At 33.6% G+C, this 26,920-nt stretch overlaps 2 protein-coding genes across 2 annotated transcripts; both read left to right on the forward strand.

The window, feature by feature from the left end:
* Nucleotides 1-25,677, forward strand: LOC145952380 (uncharacterized). The gene is made up of 3 exons (XM_083064732.1): nt 1-136; nt 7,585-9,548; nt 25,576-25,677. Exons 2-3 carry the CDS (start codon nt 8,523-8,525, stop codon nt 25,675-25,677), a joined length of 1,128 nt encoding a protein of 375 aa, XP_082920858.1. The 5' UTR covers nt 1-136; nt 7,585-8,522.
* LOC109805146 (uncharacterized) lies at nt 3,690-6,328 on the forward strand. The gene is made up of 2 exons (XM_083064731.1): nt 3,690-5,186; nt 6,320-6,328. The coding sequence occupies exons 1-2, from the start codon at nt 3,690-3,692 to the stop codon at nt 6,326-6,328; spliced, it is 1,506 nt and encodes a 501-aa protein (XP_082920857.1).
* Nucleotides 25,678-26,920: the final 1,243 nt, after the last annotated feature.

Here is a 26,920-nt window from a genome sequence, read left to right on the forward strand (position 1 = left end):
ATTACTTGAAGGCAATATAAAAAGAGACCATTACGAAGAAAGGGAGGACTTCTCTTCGCAATCCTCGTCCACGCGGATTGGCTTCCTATCTAGCATTCAGTGGTTTCTTCGCACAAATAGAGCTGGTGCAATACGGGTACAATTTCTTTTTCTTGTTCGTGCTGATTGGTAGAACTGTTACCCTTATATTCTTTATTTTATGAATGCATGATTGGTAGAAAATCAGCTCTGGCTATGCGGGGATTCTCTTCCATGCATGGTTCCTGTTATTTCTCCTTAATATTATCGATTAATACCTGATCCATATAACTTGTTGTCACGTTTTATTCATTTTTACTTTATCATTTACTATCTCTTTTTTTTTATTGGTTCCACAACGTGAATGATATACATATTATTTTGCCTTTCAAATATGCGTTATTATAATAATCATTCGACATCCATTATGTTATTCCATGTGCTTGAAATTGTGTTTATATATCTTTTGTTGATTTGCTTTCCTTTTATTGTCGTTACATTGCGGTTGGGATTTTATTAAGTATAATATACCTTTATCGTATATGGCTTGATTAGCATGGCCTGGATAGCTAAAGCTATTAAATGGAATTAGTAAAATAGAACAAAACTGAAGGAAACCGAGTCGAATAAAATAGGAACAAGTGATAACGTGTAGATTTTCTCGTTTAAACATTCTCATATTAATTTAATAATATCAATATTAATAATACTAAATAAATAAGAAAAATATGTCATCTAAGCAATAAATTTTATGATAGAGTTAACTAGATGAGACATCTTCTAGACTCCAATATATTTTAGATGCAAGTTGTGACCGCTTGATAGTCTTAAGACTTAAAAAAAAATATGTTTTAGTTAATGTTAATAATTTCTCACAAATTACAAATGTTAATTATTAAAAGTTTTGTAATATAATTAAATTAAGGGTTATTCTAAGATAAAGGATTATCTGATCGTGACGTTCTTTTAATCCTAAAGTTTAAAAGTGCAAGTTATGACGACTTTTTATTTTAAACTCTTCTCTAAATTAATAATTCATAAAACACTACTGTTGCAACAAAATTTACTATAAAAAGGAGGGACTAAGATTCGTATGCAATAATGGCAATAAGTATAATCAAAACTAAATAATTCAATTGACTTTGGTGTACACCTCTGTCAATTTCGGGATGTATGAGCTGAGACAGCTCAAAAGTCCCAAATTAAATTAAAGGAGTAAATTTAAATAAAAAACTATTAAAACATTTTCTTTCAAGAACTACGTGACTTTGATTCTTCATTACATATGGAGATACGTAGGAGCAAGAAATTATTCCTGTCGAGCCCAAAAATAAAAATAACAATATTATCTCAATAATAATAATAATAAAAAACTTTAATAGTCAATGCACTTGTTGAATAAAATATATGTGATTATAATCGTTAATTTCCAGTAATTTGGGGTGAGATAAATATTTTAAAAGTTATAATAGTTTGCTTGATTAATTAGAGGTAACCGTCTTTACGATGAACGTCGTAAGGTTTTAATACCTTCCTTACACGTAATTGACTCCCGAACTCAAAATCTGATTTCGTAGACCATTTTTCTTTAATGGTTTTTTTTTCCAATGTTTTTTCCGTAGAAATAAACATTGGTGGCGACTCCATAAAATTTTATTTCGCCATCCCGTGGTGACCGAGGTTGCTACAAATGGCGACTTCACTGGAGAAATTCGAGAGTCAAGCCTTTATATTTGATTAAGCATAATATTAATAACTTTAAATTTATTTATCTCATCTTTAGATTTTCTTTTGTTCATCTTTCTATATATATTTTATTTTGTTAATATTTTATGTTTGTTTATTGTATAAATATGTTTTACATGTATTTGAACCATAGGGTAGATGCCTTTATTCTTTATTTGGAAAGATGGGTGGTTCAGAAATTGTTCCCTTCAAGCACTTTATTTATACATTCCCATGCATTTTATGAGTGGGGTCCTATACCCGGACCTGAGCGCAACCTAGGATAAAAATGAGGTTGAGTAGTGGTAACCTTCTAGATGTACATCTTGTTTGGTTATCATGAAGGCCTCACCTAGAGTTTGATCCTATCTCGAGGATATTACTGCTTCTGATAGTTTACCTATTGTTGTGGTTAATATTTCGAGGGAGGCTCCTTGACAGGCTTTGGCTGATGTAATACAATGGAAAAAAGCTTGGAAGGAGGCTAAGATAACAGAAAGAGGCATGAAGAAACAATTGGAAAATTTGAACGAACAATTAAAGAGAGTTGTAGCTGAATATGAAAATAGGGTCCATGGTGAAAGACAGTTAAATGAAGACTTGAAGAGATACATAGAGGAATTGGAAATACAAATAGGGAAACTGAACATGACCATCATTGGCCGCGATGAAGAACAAAAAGTATGGGCCAATAATTTTGTGAAACGGGCTCTACAAATAAAAGAAATGCTTAACAAGGCCTCACGTCTACTGAGAAAAGCTGAGGGGATGACAAATCCACTTTCCACACCAATAGAAATATTTGAATTCCTTGAGTATTGTAATGACATGATAACCCAGATGAAAAATATGGCTAGATGTGATAACTAATGATATGTATTTTATTTCAAGGGGCATGTTTTGTCGTAATTTGTTTTGAATAGAAGGAAAAATATGTAGTACCTTGATCCTTCAAATGCCATGTACTTTGTTTTGATTATCAATGAAAGTATGGTTGGTGTTTTACTTTATGGTTTTCAAACTAAAATATTTAGAACGTGACGTTCTAAAAAGAAAGTCAAAACATTATGAGTTATCCATTGATCCCATGTTTCCTGAAACTTAGTACTTTGGACGTGACATTCTTAGAGAAAGCGATTCTTCGACACCCTTATAGCACTCGTGCCAAGACAAGACTTATGGCAAAACAAGAGCAAGATCACGAAGAATTAAGGGAAGAGATGAATCAACTAAAAGAACAGATGAACAAAATCTTGGAGACTTTATAGTCATTAGAGGAGCGGAGAGGCACAAATGGGAATTCATCTGAGAATAATCAAGTCACGCCTGCCCATCCCCCTGGGTTCGCACCGCTTTAACAACCTAACCCTAATACACAAGTTCAATTCTCCTCATATGGCCCACCTCTTGGATACTCTTTAATAACTAATACTTTCGGGAATGCCACTACTTCCAACATTCAAACACAGTCCCCCAATTCTCAAGTGCAATTCCCTCCATATGGCTTATCCCCAGGCTACACACCACCTATAGCTACCACCACTTCTAGAAATAATGTCCATGCCTCAAACCCAAATCCCCAAAACAAACTTCTTGAAACCACCATGCAACCAACTAATGACCTGATCCTTGTCCATACACCACCCACAACCAACAATCTCGAAAGCAATCCCTCCAACTCTACCTTAAACATTCAAAACCAAACACAACCGCAAGACCAAAACCCCCAAATCGGTGGCACACAAGTCACCCACCCCCATCAAACCAACATACCTCATCCCCCTATAAACACATCCTTAATTCATACAAACCTTTTAGACCACCCTTCAAACAATCAAGAGACCAACCCAACTTCAACTGTTATCATACACCCTCGCCAACACAGAGATACCCAATCAAACGAGAAGTTGCAATGTTTAGAAGAAAGGTTAAGAGCAATCGAGGGAATGGACTATTATGCTTTTGATGCTATAGATTTATGTCTAGTCCCAGATGTAGTGATTCCCCCTAAGTTTAAGGTGCCCGAATTTGATAAATATAACGAAAATTCATGTCCGAGGAACCATCTCACCATGTATTGCAAGAAAATGGCCGCATGTGCTCACAACGACAAACTACTAATCCATTTCTTCCAAGAAAGCCTTATAGGACCTGCACTAGGTTGGTACATGAACCTAGAACAAGGTCGAATTCGCACCTGGAAGGATTTGGCTGAAGCTTTCATCAAGAAATATAAGTACAACATGGACATGGCACCAGATCGAACACAGTTACAGAATATGGTGAAAAAGGATAATGAAACTTTTAAGGAATATGCCCAACGTTGGAGAGGAATAGCAGCACAAGTACAACCCCCTTTGTCTGAGAAAGAAATGGTTGCAATGTTCATTGATACACTCCAATCTCCCTTCTATGACAGGATGATTGGAAATGTATCATCGAACTTTTCAGACCTAGTTGTCATTGGAGAAAGAGTTGAAGTAGGAATAAGGAGTGGGAAGATTGCTCAAGTTTCAACTGAAACAATTACAAGGAAACCAGTGACGAACATGGATAAGAAAAAAGGAGGTGAAACAAATGCAGTTATGCCCAACTACAACCCTGCAATGATACAAACCCCATTCCCAACAACCTTTAACCCTACCCCTATCGTATCAAACTACCGACCCCAATTCATGTACAACCCCCAAATAGCATCATTTTCGCATCCACCATACCAACCTCCTCACCAACCTAAAATAGCCTACAACCCCCCAATACCACAAACCCCAACAATGCCAACACATCAGACAAACCCATCACAAATTCCACAACACAATATGAGTAATAGTCAAAAAAGGAATAATCAAGAGAGGAACCTTGTACCCATCCCTATGACCTATACTGAACTTTTGCAACATTTAGTTCGTAATTCTTTGGTCACCTCAAAACCATTAAAACCTATTCAACCGCCATATCCAAAATCATTTGACCCAAAGGCTAAATGTGATTATCATGCAGGGGTCGTAGGGCATTTTACTGAAAAGGGTTGGGCATTAAAGTATAAAGTACAAGATTTGATAGATGAAGGATTATTGAGTTTTAAAGAAGAAAATATGAATGTTAGCACTAATCCACTCCCAGGACATGGGAATTCGTCAGTAAATTCCCTTGAAAACGAACCTTATCAACTAGTGAAGGAGGTGGTGCCAGTCAAAACCCCAATGAAAATCGTCTTTGATCAGTTATGTGAGTTCAAGGTGATTGATGGAGAAGTCCACAAAGCAGAGGTATGTGGCTTTCATAAAGGAGCCAAACACTTAATAGAAGATTGTAATGAATTTAAGCAGATTTTGAAAAAGTTAATGGATGCAAACTTAGTCCAAATAACCCAAATACAAAAGGAAGAGAATGTGTTAATGGCCCAATCAGAGGAAAGACATGAGATGAAATCACCAAAGCCGGTAGTGATTGATGGAATCATACTTGGGAATGCAAGAGGTGACACACTCAAAGATCCAAGAAGAGTTGGCAAGACATGAAGGTTTGGGCCAGCCAGGGCCCAATGGGCCAGATGGGCCTGGGAAGGCCCAAGTTGAACTTTTCATGGGCCATATTTTTGTTATAGCTATTTTCATATGTTTTGTATACATCATGTTAGTATAGGTATCATATATTTTGGTCTTGTATTTTGGACCACATAGAGTAGCATTTTAGGTTTTAGGCTTGTTGGGCCTAGTTTTGGGCTTCATGGGCCTTAGGGCTTTTGGTACCCAATATTGGGCTCATTTTCATTCTTGTAAATTTTCCTTTCCATTGTAATTGTTGGACCATTATAATTAGGCCATTAGATTAGGATTAAAGGAGGATTACTAGTTTAGTTAAATTAGGGTAAACTAGGTTTAATTTAACATGCATTTAAGTTGCATTTTGAGTCACATGGATCATGCCACCTTGGCTGAACATGTGTGACTCAAATTCAACCCTAAATGCACACTAAATCAAAACCAAATGCACCAAGCACTCATGGGACCGGTCATACACATGTGTGACAAGATTTGAATTCAAATCTTGGCGCCAACATGGTGACCACTCATGTGGCGCCAAGTGTATTCATATTTTCGGATGCATATATGTTCCCTCCTTCACCTATTGTACTCACTTTGAATATTGAATGAAATTTGAGAGCCTTTAGTGCCATGTTTCTCCTTTCAAAGTCACCAAGATTTCACCTCAAAACCTTAGGAAGTTCACCTTCTTCCTTCTCTTTGAAGTGAGTTCTCCATTGATCCTTGAGCTTGGATGCTTCCATCCAAGGCTTAAGCCTATTCCAATCCGTGATTCATCCACCATCAAGTGCTTGAAGTTATGGATTCCATCTCCTTGAAAAAGATCCGTGCATAAGGAGAGCTAAGGAGAAGTCATCTACCACTCCTTCTAACCTCTTCCATCAATTTTGGTATCAAGAGCAAGGTTCTTCAAGGAGATAAGTTTTTCCTAAATTTTTGTGTGTCCGTGTTTGTGTCTATGTGTTCTTCTTGTTCTATTTGAGTTTCTATTTCAGATCTATGTTATTTTGATTCATTGTGTTCTATAGATCCATTAGTTGATTGTTTTTGAATTTCTTCCACAATCAACATGTTTAGGAACTATTTGCTTGTGCTATTTTGATTTTATCTTGAGTCTCTCCATTCCTTGTATGTGTCCGTGATTGGACCTCATGCATATGCATTAGATTTTGTTTTTGAATCTTTGTTTTGTCTTAGAGTTCATGTTTAGTCCTTATATGTTGCAAATTCCTTGAATAACATGTTTAACCTAGTTTTATTTTGATTTGTGTGTCTACATTTTGCTCGCGGTTTGCTCTCATTGTTGCCTACCTATATGTGCTTTTTCTTTTACCTTATTGTGTTCATAATTTTCTATTAGTTCTAGCAAATTTCTTTAGAGTTAGGTTTCCATTGTGTACTTAAGTTTTCAAATCACTTTCCATTGAAAAATCTTAAGAAAAAAATTTTGTTACCTAAAATTTCAAGTGTTTAACCTACTTCTAGTGCACTTTTCTTGTGGATTCAATTTAAAAAAAAAAGAGTATTAAGGCTGGAAAAACAAAGGAAATACAGAGCCTAAAGTGTTTCAAAATATCAAAGAAAAGTGTACAAAAGAATCCAAAACAAAACCTAAAAAAAACTAGTGCACTAGTTTCCTTGTTTTCACTTGAATTTTGACCTAACTTGTAGTCTCGGTTTCTATAGCTTGGAATCATAAAAAAATTTGAAACAAAAGGCAAATACATTCTCTGGAATCTTAATTTGAATATAGAAAAAGAAAGAATAAAAAAAATATAGAAAACAATTTAAAAGGAAAAAGCCGAGAGGTGTACAATCTGAAAAATCTACTTGATTCCTTGTTTTTGTTTTGACTACTATTTGTTCTATACTTATCCAATTGCTTTCAAATTTTTTTGTTTTGTTCATCTACTCTAGTACCTATCTAGGAACATTCCTAACTGTGTGCTAGCTTTATTTGGAGTCTTAATTTTCAGTTTTACTTGTTGAACCTCTTTGAGTCTTGTCATATACACCTATTACTCTTCATTTATGGTATAAGCTTTTCAAATTGTGCTTTGTTGCTTGTCTACTTTTCTTTCCTTAAATTTTCTGTGCTGGAAGTGGCCTCAAATCCTTGCTCAAGGATCAAGCATTGCTCAACAAAGAGTAGGAAAAGTTTGGACACTAAGACTACAACATTTTGACCTAATTTAGTGACCTAGCTTTTCCTAAACTTCCTTCACTTGAGTGACCATTCCTTTCACATTGTGAGGCAGCCACCATTAATCTCTTTGTTGTGTTTCTTTTGCAGGTCCAAGAGCATCATATTTGAAGGATTAGTGGTGGATTAAACACTTGAATAAGTGTTAGAAAAGTTCAACAACAAATCCGTCACTAATTGGTCTTCAAAACCGCCATTTATTGCTTTCTAGGCTAGTTTAAATTTTGCAATCTCTCTTGTATTTTTAAACCAATTTGTAAAGCTTGGAGGGAGTATTAAGAAGCTGGTCAAGTATATCTAACTCCTTTGGTAGCTACTCACGTGTAGTACTAGTGGAAGTGGCTTGGAAATTTCATATGTTTCAAGCTTCCACTTAGGATATCCGACTAGTTGCTTATCTTGTTTCCTTTAAGTTTCTTGTCCTTAATTGTTTTATTTTGCTGCCTTGAAACGTCTAGAATTGTGTAGTTTTATTTGCTCACGCTTAGTTTAGTGTCAAAACAAACAAATTGTGAAAAGCATACAAAATTTTTTTGTGAAAAGTTTTGGGGAATTGAAAGTACCACAAAGGAGTTTAGTGATTTCCACTTGAAAAGGCTTGGTTATTAAGTGGCTCTTTGTAGCTCACCTCCCTTGATAGTGCAACTTGTACACTTAGACTTCCAAGTGCTATTTTCATTCCTAGAAAATCCCAAAAACATTTTATATCTTTTGCATAGCATATAAATTCTTATTGCTTAATCATGAGTCATCATTCTCAAAGTAGTAGTGACTTTGAAACTCCTAAAAGTTTTAAAAGAATTATCAAGGAGGTTGAAGCACTAAAACTTTGGAAGCATGAAGAGGTACTTCAAAAACAAAAAGAAAAGATTCAAAGAGAAGTACAACTTATTGCTTTAGAGGAAGAGATACAAAAGATTAAGCAACGAGAAGAAAAACTTTTGAAAAAAATAAATAAAAATAAAAGTCAAAAAAGTTCCTCAAAGAGTTCTACCAAAGGTTCCAATGCCTCTTCTAGCTAAGAAGATATGGGTAGCTTGAAAATTGATGATTATTACCAACCCATACCTAGAAAAGTCATTAGGGAACCTAAAGTGAGGGAATCAAAGGTTGATCTCCCTTACTTTTATGGAAAGGAGGATGTGGATGCCTACTTGGAATGGGAGATGAAAGTGGAGCAAATCTTCACTTGTCATCAAGTAGGTGAGGAAAGAAAAGTTCCCTTAGCCACCTTAGCTTTCCAAGGACAAGCTATGTATTGGTGGACATCCTTGGAGAGAGAGAGAAGACTTCACAATGACCCTCCAATCACTTATTGGAATGAGTTGAGGAGTGCTATGAGAAGAAGACACATACCTTCTTATTATAGTAGGGAGCTTATGGATAAGCTCCAAAGACTCCAACAAAAGAACATGAGTGTGGAGGAGTATAGACAGAAAATGGAGTTATATCTCATGAGGGCTGGAATAAGGGAGGAAGAAAGATTGACCATTGCTAGGTTTTTGAGTGGTCTAAATTTTGTTATTAGAGATAGAGTTGAGTTACACCCTTATAGGGACCTTGATGATTTGGTCCAACTTTGTATAAGGGTGGAACAACAAAATTTGAGGAAAAGTTCTTTTAAAGGAAAAACTCAATCTAGCTCATATATCAAGAATGACTACAAGAAGGAGGGTCAACATGACTCTTCTACAAACTCTAGTAAGGGTCATGAAAAAGAAATAAAAAAAGAAAATGATAAAAATAAAAATGTTGTCACTTCTAGTAGTAAAACTAGTGACATCAAATGCTTTAAATGTCTTGGGAGAGGCCATATAGCTTCTCAATGTCCAACTAAAAAGGTCATGATTTTGAGAGGACAAGACATTTATAGTAGTCTTGATGAATCTAGTTCTACCACTTCAAGTGATAGTGAGACTAGTGAGGAAGATCCTAAAATTGAAAAGTTATATCCTGTTGATGGTGATCTTCTTATAATCAAAAGGCTTCTTGGAAGCCAACCTTGTCCCACTTCACTATCTCAAAGAGAGAACATCTTTCATACAAGATGTTTGGTTTCTAAAAGAACTTGTTCTCTCATTGTTGATAGTGGATCATGTTCTAATTGTTGTAGTACAAGGTTGGTTAACAAGTTAGCCCTTACCACCATTCCTCACCCTCACTCTCATAAACTTCATTGGCTCAATGAAGGTGAGGAATTGGAGGTGAATCAACAAGTGAAGGTCAAGTTTTCTATAGGGGATTATAAAGACAAAGTGTTATGTGATGTGATCCCTATGGAAGCTTGTCATATTTTGCTTGGTAGGCCATGGAAATTTGATAAACAAACTATACATGATGGCCTTACTAACAAAATAGCCTTCACTCATAAAAATAAGGAAATTGTTTTTAATCCTTTAACACCACCCCAAGTGTTTGAGGATCAAAAGCAAATGAAAAGAAAAAGAAATAAAGAAAGAAAAGAAGGAAAGAGTGTGGAAGATGGGGATTCCACTAAAACCTTTGTGACCAAAGAGACACTACAAGAAAATGACGATTTTGCGACGGTTATATGGCCTATATTGCGACGGTTAGAACTGCCGCAAAGACAACATTGCGACGGTTTGGGAACCGTCGTAGAATTATCCGTCACCAGACAATTTTGCGACGGTTATCAGAACCGTCGCACAAACCGTTGCAAACTTGGAATTGCGACCCTTTCATCAACTGTCGCACCAACTGCCTCTATATTAACATTGTGACCCTATCATCAACTGTCGCACTAACTGTCTCTAAATTAATATTACGATTCTTTTTTTACCCATCGAAAATTATAATTTTTTTTTTTAATTTTAATAAATTTATTAATGTAACAATCCTCATATTTGGCCTCTCAAGGGTTCTATTTCACAATATTTCACTATTTAGCGTGTTTTATCCTTACTTGTGCAATTTCTGGGAAACTTCCCAGAAGGTCACCCATCCCTGTACTACTCCAGGTCAAACACGCTTAACTGTGAAGTTCTGATGAGTAGGCTACCGAAATGTATATGTATATTGTCAGTATAACTTGTACAAATTAATTCATTTAAGTTATCATCAAATATACAATCTCATATTTGTACTATAATAATAATATATAATAATTTTATATTATGAATAATAATAATAATAATATATTTAGTTATTCTTTATTTATATGTACTTACTTTTATAATTAACATCTACTTATTTCTATTTAAAATTATAATTTAAATTATTTAATTTTATAATTTATAATGATAATATAATTTATAAGATTATAAATATTTATTTATTACATACTTATAAATTTAATTTTAATATTTTAAATAATTATTAATTAATTTAATATATTTATTTACCTTAAATCAAACATATAAAATTCAAAAAAATGTATTTATCCTTGTTTTATTTTCTAATTATCAACTATTAATAAAATACTAACTTAAAATCTTATCTAATTATATATAATATTCTCATATCAAATTTAAAAGCAGATATTAGTTATACAAAAATATTAAGATCATATAGTAAATTGTCAATAAGATTTTAGTTAAATAATTTAAAATAATTAATGTTTCAATTATATTATTAATTAGAAAATAATTTATTCCAAAACTAATTAAATTTTTTATATTAATTATTAGTAAAATTTAATAACTTTTAAATTAACAATTAATTGGATCGATGAAATTCAACACACACCATGAGTTATTGAGCGGAATAACTTTACCAAGAGTTATTTTGCAAGTTATCTTAAATCAAACATATAATATTCAAAAAATGTATTTATCCTTGTTTTATTTTTTAATTATCAACCATTAATAAAATACTAACTTAAAATCTTATCTAATTAAATCATAATATTTTCATATCAAATTTAAAACCAGTTTTTACATTTTCGACAAATATAAATTTTTCTGAAATATTCCATCAATAATATAGCTTTTCCTACAAAAATTTTCTCATCGAAAATATAAATTTTTCGACAGATTGAATTTAATTTTATAAGAAATCATCTTCGATTAATATAACATTTTGTATATATGATTTAAAAGTAAAAGATTTTCAATTTAACGGTTGAATTTACAAATTCACATTTAATATAAAGTTATTGAGCAGTGTAACACTTAGTAAAATTTACACCGATGTAATTATAACCCCCCTCATATATATATATATATATATATATATATTAAATGTGACTTTTACTAAGTATTACACCGCTCAATAACTTTATATTAAATGTAAATTTGGTAAATCCAACTGTTAGATTGAAAGTTCATATCTCTCATAGATTATATATACAAAACTTTATATTAATCCAAGATGATTTGATACTTCATTTTTATAAAACAAAATTGATGTAATATATTCATTTCAAAATACACTAAAATATAAACACTTTGATTACCTTCCAGTTGTTCAATTTTAACAAAATTTGATATACACTTATAAAGTGATATGAACTTTCAATTTAACGATTGGATTTACAAAATTTACGTTTAATATAAAGTTATTAAGCGTCATAATACTTAGTGAAAGTTACAACAGTATAATTATAACCCCTTATATTATATATATATATATATATATATAGGGACGGATGCACGTTTGGAATAGTGGGGCACTTGCCCCCACTATTATTTGACATATACATAATTTTTTTATCTAAAAAGTAATATATTTTAAAAAATAAAAATTATATTCTAATAAAATAAAATATAGATTCTGAAAAAAAATATTTATTTATTTGATATCTGTCAAATTTTTGAAAGAAATTAATTCTCATGTGATAAAAAAAATTTCTTAAATAATGAATTAATTTTTAAAAAAGTTTAATTATAATATATATATTGATATATATATATATATATATATATATATATATATATATATATATATGTCTTAATACTCACATATATAATATAATATATTAAAATAAATAATTTTTTGATATAATAAAATTTGTCCATGCATGTTTATCTTTTTATTTATTTATTTATTATATACGTTGATTGGAAAAATCAAAATAGTAAAATTGTATATATTAATTAAAAAAATCAAAATAAGAAAAATCTGAAGATTTATGTTCCATTTAGAATTGTTACTATAAGATATATTTTAAAATAAATTATCATTTTAAAATATATATTAGATATTAAAAACATATTTATATCATAAATAAATTAAACTGGATTTTTATAAAATTTAACATATTTATTTTTATATTTTTAATAGTGTTATAAAGATGGAATTTAAAATAAAATTTATAAAATTTAACATTGTAAATTATTCAACAATATGTGATCTGATAACTCAAAAATTAAGTTATAAAATGATAATTATATTTATTTATATACTCTAACACATCTTACATACAAGATAAATTCATAAGTTTGTTGAAAGATAAATTTATATTTTAGTCACTATTTTGAAATTATATAAAGAAAAAAAATCGTGTACCTCATGTTAACGGAAGTATATATAAAATTGTTAATAAAATATAAGTTTATTAAGATAATATACATAATACTTAAAAAAAATTAATTTTAATAAAAAAAAATTGTCTTGTAGATTGTGACGGTTTATAGTAAATCGTCGCAATGCTGAAAATTTTGCGACGATTTATGACTAACTGTCGCAATATTAAAAAAATTTGCGACGGTTTATGATTAACTGTTGCAATCTTCAACAAATTTTGCGACGGTTTATCATAACCCGTCGCAATGTTCAACAAATTTTGCGATGGTTTACGATAAACCCTCGCAATGTTGGACAATTTTGTGACAATTTTTGATAAACTGTCGCAATGTTAAACAAATTTTGCGACGGTTTATCATAAACCGTCGCAATGTTCTACAATTTTTGCGACGGTTTATGATAAACAGTTGCAATGTTCTACAAATTTTGCGACGGTTTACGATAAACCGTCGCAATGTTGAACAATTTTGCGACGGTTTTGAAAATCTGTCGTATGAAGGGTCGCAATATCAAAGCGACGACGGTTTCTAGATAACCGTCGCAATTTGTCCGTCGCAATTTATCATTTTCCTTGTAGTGAGAGTTATTTTATGAATAAACAAGACTTGAAAAGAACTCTCTTTATTCATAAAAGTTTTGACTCTTATCCTCATGCTGCCACTAATCTTAAAGTTGAGAATGAGGAACAAAATGAATTTCAAGCAAAGAATTCCCAACTTCGAGATATAGTGAGGAAGGAGTGGATTATTCCTAGTGTTACTCCTTATACTACTTCCTTGAAGGTGCACAAGGAAGGAAGTATTTCTTTGGATTTAATAAAGCACCCAATTTTAGGTTTACATTGTTTAGTAGATACAACTTGTAATAATCTATATTCTATGTATGATCTTATGGGTAGTTCTTACTCTTTTGAACTTAATATGTTTCATTCCCTACAAGATAAATATAGCTTATATGATTATGAGTATCTAGTAAGCAATCAAATCCAAAATTGTTTAGGGCGTTTTCTAGTAGTTTTTTCTTTATATTTTAGGAAAAGCCTAGGTTACCATTTAGGGTACTTTAGGGAAGATATAATAGTGTTTAAAAATCAATCTTTTCATTGTCTTAGTCACAGTGTTATCACATTTTTAGGTTTTACTTCTAGGTTAGGCTTATGAGAGGAGCCTATTTCTAGAGAGTCTAATATTTTATCTTTCTTTGTTAGGTTAGAAAATAGGACTCCTCTTAGGATCCATGATCTTTTCTCTTACCATGTCACTTCTTATTCCTTGCATGTTTTACATGTAGGTGTTAATGTTTCTTCCATGCATCCTCTAGATTTAAGGACAAATCCTTTTCAAGAGGGAGGGGATGATGGAATCATACTTGGGAATGCAAGAGGTGACACACTCAAAGATCCAAGAGGAGTTGGCTAGACATGAAGGTTTGGGCCAGTCAGGGCCCAATGGGCCAGATGGGCCTGGGAAGGCCCAAGTTGAACTTTTCATGGGCCATATTTTTGTTATAGCTATTTTCATATGTTTTGTATACATCATGTTAGTATAGGTATCATATATTTTGGTATTGTATTTTGGACCACATAGAGTAGCATTTTAGGTTTTAGGCTTGTTGGGCCTAGTTTTGGGCTTCATGGGCCTTAGGGCTTTTGGTACCCAATATTGGGCTCATTTTCATTCTTGTAAATTTTCCTTTCCATTGTAATTGTTGGACCATTATAATTAGGCCATTAGATTAGGATTAAAGGAGGATTACTAGTTTAGTTAAATTAGGGTAAACTAGGTTTAATTTAGCATGCATTTAAGTTGCATTTTGAGTCACATGGATCATGCCACCTTGGCTGAACATGTGTGACTCAAATTCAACCCTAAATGCACACTAAATCAAAACCAAATGCACCAAGCACTCATGGGACCGGTCATACACATGTGTGACAAGATTTGAATTCAAATTATTCAAATCTTGGCGCCAACATGGTGACCACTCATGTGGTGCCAAATGTATTCATATTTTCGGATGCATATATGTTCCCTCCTTCACCTATTGTACTCACTTTGAATATTGAATGAAATTTGAGAGCCTTTAGTGCCGAGTTTCTCCTTTCAAAGTCACCAAGATTTCACCTCAAAACCTTAGGAAGTTCACCTTCTTCCTTCTCTTTGAAGTGAGTTCTCCATTGATCCTTGAGCTTGGATGCTTCCATCCAAGGCTTAAGCCTATTCCAATCCGTGATTCATCCACCATCAAGTGCTTGAAGTTATGGATTCCATCTCCTTGAAAAAGATCCGTGCATAAGGAGAGCTAAGGAGAAGTCATCTACCACTCATCCTAACCTCTTCCATCAGTGATGCACTACACCAAAAAATTTTCTTTTAGGGCACCGCGACCTCCCAAACCTCTCGTTGTTCAAATTCCAACTTCATTCCCTTATAAGGACACTAGAGCAGTGCCATGGAAATATGATGTAATGGTGAAAACAAATGAACAACAAAGGGATGACCTTGTAGTTGAAGGAACAACTGTCACAAATTTTGCTGGGATAGGGGGGATGACTCGTAGTGGAAGAATATACACCCCTGGGGAATTGAGAAACGAAGATTCAACAAAGACTCTCAATGATGGAAATCTAATCTCCAAGGATCCCTTTGGAAGAGGTAAGACCAAGAAGGGTGAAGGATGATCTAAGGAGACTCTCACTTGAAGACCATTGGGCCTTTAACTAAGTCCATGGTTAGGAAGCTAGAGGAGACTTCTACAGAGGAGGTGCTTCTTAGACCTTTGCTCCTCATGAGCATTGATTATGATTCCTCTTATTAGTCTCTTGAGTTTCCATTGTACATACTTGTATAGTTGATTTCTTGTACTTTGTATATAGTAGATACTTGTATAGGTATATTTTTGCCTTTGTATTTGAGAGGCACTATATTTCCTTTGCTAGCTATTGTATATTGTTTCTAGGGTAGGTTACTTGGACACTTTGACTCCATTTAACCTAATCTAGAAACACACTCTTTTCTTAATTTTCCTGTAGTAGGATTGGGAGTGGCATTAGCAAGCTAGAGAATGTCACTAGCAAGCTAGAGAGTGTTACTAGCAATTGGACCTAGAGGTGGGCCTAAGCAAAATTTTACATATTGGAATCATTTTACTCCTAATTTTTCATAGATTTGATTTAGCTAGGTTCCATTCACATTGGATGAACCTAACTAAACCAAATCAACATTTTCAAAACCGGTTGGAGTAAAATAAAGTCCAAAGAGCTGCCCACCTTGGTTTGTGTTCACATTGGCCGAATTTCTTGTCTCCTCTCAAGCTTAGAAGCTTGAAGCACAAGCTTCTCCTTAGCTTGCTTACCAAGCAAGCTAAATGAGTAGCTTGCTCTCCAAGCCTCTAGACCATGGACGGTTAGTTAGACCTTACCATGGTTCCTAGTGAACCATGGTTAAGGATAGCTTGCTCTCCAAGCTTCCCACTCCTATATATTTGTTTTTCCTTCTTTGTAAAACACTTTTGGCATATATTTGAGAGATAATTCAGAGATTGTTCAGATTTATCTCTTCTAAAAGTCCCTAAACATCTTTGATATTTATCCAATTCTCTTATCCCTTCCCTAGAAGAGTGTGGTGAGAATTGAAGAGACTTATCTCTTCATCAAGGAGTGGCGTCTCTTGGGAGAGTTCTCCACCAAACCGTGGTGGTTCTAAGGTCTCTACCTCCATTAGAGACATTAGCAAAGCTTAAGAAGAATCAAGGAGCCGAAGATCTAGGGAGGAACTTGAAGAGGATTCACATCAATCCGGATTCTCCAACAAGTTTTCCATCATTTGGTATCAAGAGCTAGGTCTCCTTGGTAAATTCGTTCTTAAGCTTTCTTGTCTTGTTTTGTTCGGTTCAAATCATGTAAAAGTGTGTATAAACTATTCCTACATGTATTTCCTTTTATTGTCTTGTGTTTGTGTGCCTTGAGTTGTTCTTGTGTCACATCTATAAATCTATAGAACACACTCACCTTGTCTTGTTTGTTCTTGATTCATGTTCTAAATTCTTGTGAATTAATCTTTGTGTGTGCCTTAGGTATTCTTTGTATGTATTTTTAAATGTTTTAGGATTGCTTTTATCTTTCATTGGACTCCTTAATATTCAGTCTAAAAAGAAATTCCAAAAAAGAAACAAGAATACAAGCATTTTACATTTCTTAATCTACTAGTTTTGTCTTAGAGTCATGTGTAGTTGTTTTGCTCGTCATTAAATCCTTGTTGTGCCTTTTTATTTTTGAATCTATATGAACTGATATCTGTTCTTGTATGGTGTCATTTCTGGCTGAAAATTAAAAAAATCTTAGAGTGCTCATAAAATGTTTCCAATGCATGTTATTAGTCCTAACATGTTCTAGAGTCAATTTTTTGTGAACTTCTTTTGCTAATAGTTTCTTAGCAATTTGTGGCCAGCAATTCCTTGTGTGTCTTGTGCTTGTTTTGAAAAAAAGAAAACAGAGTTAGAAGTGTATTAAAAACGAAAATCAAAGTGTACAAAAGATGAGAACAAACTAGTACCAAAGCTAGTAACAATTTGTGTTGAAAATTTTGACTAGTACACTTACACTTCTACTCTTCTTACTTCTCTTTTCTCCACCATTTGGAAACCTCTTTATTAATTGTGTGGCCTCTATTTTTAAGTGGTAATTCTCTGTATTAAAAGAAAATAAAGAAAATAAAGAGACAAAAATACAAGAAAAAAAAAGAAAAGAAAACAAAAGAGAAAAAAAATAGAGAAAAAGAAAGGTGAAAACAAAACATCACTAGTAGCACTTGGCCTTGAATTTTTGTGTGATTTTTCTTGAGGTTTGTTTGCTGTCCAGTGGTTGGAAAAAGACTTTTAAACCATCAAAACATTAGCACAAATTTTGTTTTGGTTTTTGTAATCAATTCTAGAGCCATTCCTAGGGTTATTCTTTTGTGTGCTAGCTTTTGAAATTATCCTTTAATTGTTGCTTTGTGTCTTCTTGGCCTTCTTTGTTTTGTCACATTAATTCCTATAAGAGTGTAGCCTATTCTAATTGTGCATTTTCAGTTTTAATTTCTTGGTCTCTACTCTCTCTTGTTGATTGTTAAGCCTTGGTGGGATATAACTCTTTTTCAAGCCATTACACTTGGAAGGAAGAGTTAATTGAGACACATTGGATTAATCTCAAAGGGGTCAACACTTGAAGAAGATTGAGGTACAGATTACTTGAGTGAAATACCTTGGAAAGGCTCACTTGTTTGTTCCTTTTTGCAGCCAAGACTTGTTTTAACTTTTAGGTCAAAGTTAGAGACGAATTTTGGAAGCAATTTAGAGACGGATTTGAAGAACTTAGTAACGAATTTGGACACTTAGAGACGGATTGGTGGAGACCAATTTGGGACGTTTCACTTGACTCCAAGGCTGTCCAAGCTTGCTTCCAAGCACCCTTGGTGGAAGTTCTTCAAGTATTCTTGAATTGATTGTTTCCTTCTTTGTAACTCTCTAACCCTACCTTGGGTTAACTATTAGTTTCCTTTTGTTAAACTCACATTTAGGAGTGGTTGTTTGGGAAAACCTTTGATTAAGTCCCACCACTTCCTAAATAGTTCTAAATAAAGATTCCTAGATACGTTTAGTACTTGTGGAAGGGTCCCCAAAGACTTCAAGTGTCATTTGGGCTTCCACTAGGATACGCCTAGTTTACTTGCTTTCATAATACGTTTAGGACTTGTGGAAGTGTCCCAAAAGGCTTCAAGTGTCACTTGGACTTCCACCCTAGGACCATACGACTAGTGTATGCTTTACTTTCTTTCCTTTTAACTTGTTTTAATTCTAAGCTCGTTTAGAAGGCTTCCTTTGCCTAATAGGGGTTGCGTGCACACACACACAACTACTTGACTTGTTTGTGTGAAAAGTTGTTTTGTGAGAAAAGTATAAGGGGGTTTAGTAATTTCCACTTGAAAAGGCTTGGTTATTAAGTGGCTCCTTGTAGCTCACCTCCCTTGATAGTGCAACTTGTATACTTAGACCTCCAAGTACTTAGTCTCACACCTAAAAGAGAAAACCTTTTGTGAAAATCTTTATCACTCAATTTGCAAAATTCTTTAAGATTTGTGAAAACCTTTTCCTTGCAAAAATGAGTGAACATTCTCATGAAAGTAGTGTGCATGGTCATCATTCTCCTAAGAGTCATAGAAGTACTAAAAATGAGCTTAGAGAACTTAGGGAATATATTAGAAGAAAAGACATAGAAAATGAAAAAAACAATGAGACAATAAGAGAGTTGTTGAGTAAGCTTGTGGTAGGGGGTGAGACTAGCAAACCCCATGCCAATGAGGGTCATGGGCCTACTAGGCCCAAAAGACATGATGGTGAAGGGCCTTCTAGGCCCCATAGACATAAACATGAGGAAGAACCATCATGGCCCAAAAGTCAACATTCACACACTCACTATTCCACAAGTGAAGGGTTTTATAGTAGCCACCATGATGATGACTACTATCAAAGACCCCCTAGGAAACATAGGCCTAGGCATGAAACATCCTCTTCTAGAGAACCTAGGTTTGACCTTCCTCCCTTCCATGGAAAAGATAATGTTAATGGCTACCTAGTGTGACCAGTAAGGTAGTAACAAGATTCATAAAAAGAGAGTTAATTTGCCGATATGGCTTACCATCCAAAATGACCACTGATAATGCAACAAATCTGAATAGAAAAATGATGAAAGAGTTATGTGATAGTTTCAAAATTCAGCATCATAATTCATCTCTATATCGCCCACAAATGAATGGAGCGGTATAGGCAGCAAATAAAAATATCAAGAAGATTATTCAAAAAATGGTGGTAACCTACAAAGATTGGCATGAAATGCTCCCTTTTGCATTGCATGGTTATCGCACATCTGTTCATACTTCGAATGGTGTTACCCCATTCTCATTAGTATACGGGATGGAAGTAGTACTCCCAATTGAAGTAGAAATTCCTTAATTGAGAGTATTGATGGAGACAAAATTGGAAGAAACAGACCGGGTCTGAGCTCAGTATGACCAGTTGAACTTGATCGAAGAGAAAAGACTAATTGCCTTGTGTCATGGCCAAGTGTACCAAAAGAGGATGAAGAGAGCTTATGATAAAAAGGTTCTCCCTTGAGAATTTAAAGAAGGAGACTTAGTACTCAAAAGGATTCTACCTACCCAAAAGGATCAAAGGGGCAAATGGTCTCCAAATTATGAAGGACCTTATGTAGTGAAAAAAGTTTTTTCTAGGGGAGCCTTGATTTTGACAAATATGGATGGTGAAGATCTACCAACTATAAACTCTGATGCAGTAAAAAAGTATTACATATAAAAAAGGAGGAAAAGGCTCGCTAGGCTGAAAACCTAAAAAGGCAGTCTAGGCAAAAGTTAGAGCGACCCGCTAGGTTGAAAACTCGAAAGAGCAACCTAGGCAAAAGTTAGGGTAAAAAAAAAAGGGCTCGCTAGATTGAAAACCTGAAAAGGCGATCTATGCAAAAGTTAGAGCGACCCGCTAGGTTGAAAACTCGAAAGAGTGACCTAGGCAAAAATTAGGGTCTCAATAAAAAAAAAAGGGGCTCGCTAGACTGAAAACCTGAAAAGGTGGTCTAGGCAAAAGTTAGAGCGACCCGCTAGGTTGAAAACTCGAAAGAGCGACCTAGGCAAAAATTAGGGTCTAAAAAAAAGGTGGGGGGGGGGAAGGAAGAATCATTTGTCAAAAATGAAGAGCTAACCTAGAGACTTCAGTAAATCTTCGAAAACAAGGGCAAATTCATAGCACTAGAGGGCTAGCTGTATAAAAATGGAGTTGTCAAGACATCTAATATTGTCAAAAGGCTAGAGGATGGGCATTTCAAAATTATAGAGATGGGAATTAGCACCATAATCCTAAAAAATACATATTTTGTCATCTATTGCCGCCTATGTTGATCACAAGACCCATTTTCGTCTATAATACCATTTTTGTCTCCTCATGTAATCTACAATACCTTATTCGAAGTAATGTTATACCTCAACCCTTCCTGATCATTGCGTTGTTTCGTTATTTTGTATACTGAAAATGGAACATGCATAAACATTTAAAAACATTGCAGTTATCTTAAAATCACAGGAAATAAAAGTGGATTTTTAATCAGCCCTAACAAGGATAAAATCCAATTACTGATCAAAGCATAAATGATATGGCCCTAATTCACGACACTGTTAGCATACTTTCAAGAGATATAGAACAATTTAACAGACTTGCTCTGATTTTTCCTTGAGTCTCAAGACGCAAATAACTACGAGGGTGTCAAAAAAATGAAAAAACAAACATATAAGGAAAAGTTTAGACAAACATCTCACATAACTCTTATATTGTAAATAATCATTTTCTAACTATTAGTATTGCATCACATATATTGGGTTATGAAACCCATTGCATTGGATATATTGGGTTATGACACCCATTGCATTTTACATTCTGGGTTACTACACCCATCACATTTTACATTATGGGTTGCTACACCCATCACATTTTACATTATGAGTTATGACACTCATCACACTTTACATCTCGGGTTACTACACCCATTGCATTTTACATTCTGGGTTGCTACACTCATAACATTTTACAATGAGTTACAACACTCATCACATTTCAAATTTTAGGGTTCCAACACTCGCTTGTATTTTACATTTTGGGTGAATATACCCACTGCATGTTTCATTTTGAGTTATGAATACTTGTTCACAATTAGTGCCTTCATGCACACGATTTTTATGGAATAGATCTTCTGCATTTGGATTTTGCATTAATGTGTCCGTTAGGTTCTCATGTCAATTGTTTTTCGTTTGTGTTTCATCTAAACTTCTTTCTCGACTTCTATAGTAATTATCTTCCTCTTCATGCTAAAGTTTAAAGTACACCACGTTTCTTTTTGTTGGGTATTGGGCTCCTTTCCTATGTGTGGAAAAGGCCCAAAATTGAGAAGCTCAATTTTGTCTCACTTAAAAACCAAGTGGAGAGGGGTCTCTTATGGTGAATAAGAGAGAGATAAAATTACACAGCCGTCAGGGAGAGAAAGAAGAGAGAAAGAGAGCAAAAATTTGGTTCCCACACACAGAGCAGTTTCAGTAAAATTGTGATCCCCACTTCGTTTACCGTTGGATCGGGCTGGAAATTTGACAGCAGGTTCTTAACATGGTGATCTTTGTTTTGACTGTTGGGATTGTAGATTGGAGGTCTGTGGTTAGAGAAATCAATTTCGTACAGTTGCTCAAATTTAAGGTTTCTTCTTCTTTATTCTTCAGTTGGGAAGCCTTGTTGCTTTAATATATCAGTTGGTTGTAAGCATTTGTTTATGCATTTGATTAGACTCTCTTGCACCCTAATTTGATCATAGTGGAGCTTGATTGAATGGCTTGTGCCCGTGGGTTTTTACTTCTCACATTGAGAGGGTTTTCCCACGTTAAAAATATTTGTGTCTCTTTGTGATTATTTTCTGCCATTTATTTGTTTTGTTGCTCCTTGTTGGTTTTTGCAAGTTGGGGAATTATTTCCACTACGTACTTTGGTACTCTTGATTATTTTGTTGTTGTTCCCCCTATCACAGTGGTATCAGAGCCTGGTTTGGGGCTATATTTACTTGCTTAAATGATGGAGGCAAATACAAACCTACTCTTTGGACAAAATTGGAGTTTATATCTTTAGTTACCTTTTAATACGATAATATGAAAATAAAATTTTCATATTTTCTATTAAATTTAAGTAAAGAGGGGCAACTGTAAACACCCAATTTTGTCTTCTTCTCTTTCTACTCCTTTTTCGTTTAATTTCTTTATAAATTAATCACATTTTATTTTTTCTTTCTTATTCAACATTCAAATTAAAGTGAAAGACTCAAACACTACTCTCTTTAGAAAGATAAAATTGTGCCAAATGCCAACTATTATTGTACATAAATATCTTGATAAAGCTGTATAATTTAATATTGTATGACACAATTTAGAAGGAAACACAAGTGAGTGTCTCACGCAACTCCAAATTGTAATGTTTTTTTTTTTAAATAAATAAATAAAAATGTATACTTATAATAATAATAATATAAAATAAAATAATAAAAAAAGTTCATTTACTGGCGTACGAAGTGCATAATCTGGAAGCTTCTGCACTCTGAAGATCTCCACGGGCTAGCCTTCAAGTGCCTCCAATCTTAATGAAGTTGTGATTGATCACACATTCTTGAGCCCACCCCTACTGTAGTGAAATCACGCAAGGCGAAAAATTATAATAATTACTTGAAGGCAATATAAAAAGAGACCATTACGAAGAAAGAGAGGACTTCTCTTCGCAATCCTCGTCCATGCGGATTGGCTTCCTATCTAGCATTCAGTGGTTTCTTCGCACAAATAGAGCTGGTGCGATATTGGTACAATTTATTTTTCTTTTTCGTGCTGATTGGTAGAACTTTTACCCCTATATTCTTTATTTTATGAATGCATGATTGGTAGAAAATCAGCTCTGGCTGTACGGGGATTCTCTTCCATGCACGGTTCCTGTTATTTCTCCTTAATATTATCAATTAATACCTGATCCATATAACTTGTTGTCACGTTTTATTCATTTTTACTTTATCATTTACTATCTTGGTGTTTTTTTTATTGGCTCCACAACGTGAATGATATACATATTATTTTGCCTTTCAAATATGCGTTATTATAATAATCATTTGACATCCATTATGTTATTCCATGTGCTTGAAATTGTGTTTATATATCTTTTGCTAATTTTTCCTTTTATTGTCGTTACATTGCGGTTGGGATTTTACTAAGTATAATATACCTTTATCGTATATGGCTTGATTAGCATGGCCTGTATAGCTAAAGCTATTAAATGGAATTAGTAAAATAGAACAAAACTGAAGTAAACCGAGTCGAATAAAATAGGAACAAGTGATAACGTGTAGATTTTCTCGTTTAAACATTCTCATATTAATTTAATAATATCAATATTAATAATACTAAATAAATAAGAAAAATATGTCATCTAAGCAATAAATTTTATGATAGAGTTAACTAGATGAGACATTTTCTAGACTCCAATATATTTTAGATTCAAGCTGTGACAGCTTGATAGTCTTAAGACTTTAAAAAAAATGTTTTAGTTAATGTTAATAATTTCTCACAAATTATAAATGTTAATTATTAAAAGTTTTGTAATATAATTAAATTAAGGGTTATTCTAAGATAAAGGATTATCTGATCGTGACTTTCTTTTAATCCTAAAATTTAAAAGTGTAAGTTGTGACGACTTGTTATTTTAAACTCTTCTCTAAATTAATAATTCATAAAACACTACTGTTGCAACAAAATTTACTATAAAAAGGAGGGACTAAGATTCGTATGCAATAATGGAAATAAGTATAATCAAAACTAAATAATTCAATTGACTTTGGTGTACACCTCTATCAATTTCGGGATGTATGAGCTGAGACAGCTCAAAAGTCCCAAATTAAATTAAAGGAGTAAATTTAAATAAAAAACTATTAAAACATTTTCTTTCAAGAACTACGTGACTCTGATTCTTCATTACATATGGAGATACGTAGGAGCAGGAAACTATTCCTGTCATGCCCAAAATTAAAAATATTAATATTATCTCAATAATAATAATAATAAATAACTTTAATATTCAATGCACTTGTTGAATAAAATATATGTGATTATCATCGTTAATTTCCAGTAATTTGGGGTGAGATAAATATTTTAAAAGTTATAATAGTTTGCTTGATTAATTAGAGGTAACCATCTTTACGATGGACGTCGTAAGGTGTTAATACCTTCCTTATACGTAAATGACTTCCGAACTCAAAACTGACTTCGTAGACCATTTCTCTTTAATGGTTTTTTTACAATGTTTTTTCCGTAGAAATAAACATTGGTGGCGACTCCATAAAATTTTATTTCGCCATCCTGTGGCGACCGAGGTTGCTATAATTAACAATACAACTAGTTTGGCTCAATGCACCTCCTAACAAATTCTTAAAATTTGAGTTTTGACCTACTTCAACTTAATAAATTAATCTATAAAGTTAAAATTATCTCAGTTTATGTATATTATTTTGACCTTTTTATTTGTATAAATATAAGATCTCTAATACTGTTCCTTTATATTATGGATTAGACATCTTAAGTGTGAAATTTATAAAATTACACATTTGAAAATGGTATAGTAATTAGTTCACAAATTATTTGCTAAACTTAATAGTAATCGATAAATAGACTTTAAAATGATCTCATAAAAGTATTTTTTTGTCTTTATAAAATTTTTACACTTCTAAATTGTAAAATTGTAATCATTCTTACCCATTCATGTGCACCACCATTTCAAATTTTAACTAGGATTCTATATCACAGCACGCACCAAATGTCAACAAGCACTAAAGAAAAGAAAAGGACATATTGAAGTATCAAAATCCCATTTTCTAGAAAGCCAGTTATTGTGCATTATTTATTTTCTCCACCAATTTGGTTGTTTATTTATTTGTATAGGTTTGTGCAATATCCTAACATTAGATGTCAATGTAAATGTTGGATGTAGGGCAAAGTTTCAGAGTCATTATCCTCTAAGGAAAGCAACATGGCCTTCAAATACTATTCTTCTTCATCGGAGTGCTCATATGAAGAAATGAGGGGTGGCTGAAGAAAAAACAATTATGGCAAACAACGAGCGAAGCAACATAGAAGGAGAAAATTCAAACAATGATCTAGTAGGTATTACACAATAGTTAATAGAAAAAGTTGGGACACATAGGACACATCAAATTCAAATTAGTGGGAAAGGTATAGCTGAACACGTGATAAAGGAAGGCATAAGTGAGAACAACAACCAAGTAAAGGATGAAGACACAAGGGGGTGTCTTTTACTTCACCAAACAAGCAATGGGGAAAGCATTGAGGTAGAAAGAAGTGTCAGGAAGGGTCGTCTTGATCAACTTATAGATTGTGACAACAAAAGTCTAGGACGACACAATAGGACCGACCATACTTCGGTTTGAGAGGATAAAACTATTAAAGGATCATGTTGGGTTGCTGATCCTAACGATGGGTTAATTAGGCTCAACAAAAGATAGAAAAACCCAACCCTTTTAGACCTCAGGCCCAATACATCTGGTCTAGTGTCTAAGAAGTGTGAGTTGGACCTAGTTGCACTTTTGCCCAAGGGAGGTGACCAAGTGTGTGAAGAAAGAAGGAATCTGATCAGGGTTAGTGATATGGAAGATTCAAGCTCGAATTTAGGGATCACAAATGTGGAGAAGAGCAATAACAATTAGAAGAAGAAAGTGTCTAACTCTTCAAAAGAAGAGTACAACATTGTGAAGCCTACGATGAGTGCGAAGAATAGGGTCACAATCCCATCGAAGTCTATCATAGCCAAAGTGCAGTCAATAGAAGTCCAAAGAAGTCTAAAGGAAGCTATGTAGTAGTTGCAAAGTGAAGACCAACGAGTACACAATTTTATCAAAGAAAGAACCAGTGGGGGATGGGTACAACTAACAATGCATCATGGAGAAAGTAGGTAAGGCATGCAATTCACTCCCTCAGTAACAATTTGAGATTGTGACATTAAAAATTGCAATAGAGTATATTTGCTTAAATAAGAGGTGGAAGAGGCGAAGAAATTGTGGGAGATCGAAAAAGCAGTATAAGTGACCTATAACTGTGATGAAGATCAGATTATTAAGAAATTGGTGAATCTAGAAGAGAGAAATCAGTAGGACAGGTTGAAGCTAATCAACCAAACTCAGAAGGGAAATCAAGTGGGTGAATAATGAAGATATTGTCATTCAACATTAGAGGAATGGGTGGAAGGGTCAAGTGGAGCCACGTAAGGAGAATGATAATCAAGGAGGATATTCAACTCTTTGTAGACCCCTAAAATTGTC

This window comes from Cajanus cajan, chromosome 10, assembly GCF_000230855.2.
Source record: "Cajanus cajan strain Asha chromosome 10, NIPB_CcT2T_4, whole genome shotgun sequence".
In the NCBI taxonomy this organism is placed as follows: Eukaryota; Viridiplantae; Streptophyta; class Magnoliopsida; order Fabales; family Fabaceae; genus Cajanus; species Cajanus cajan.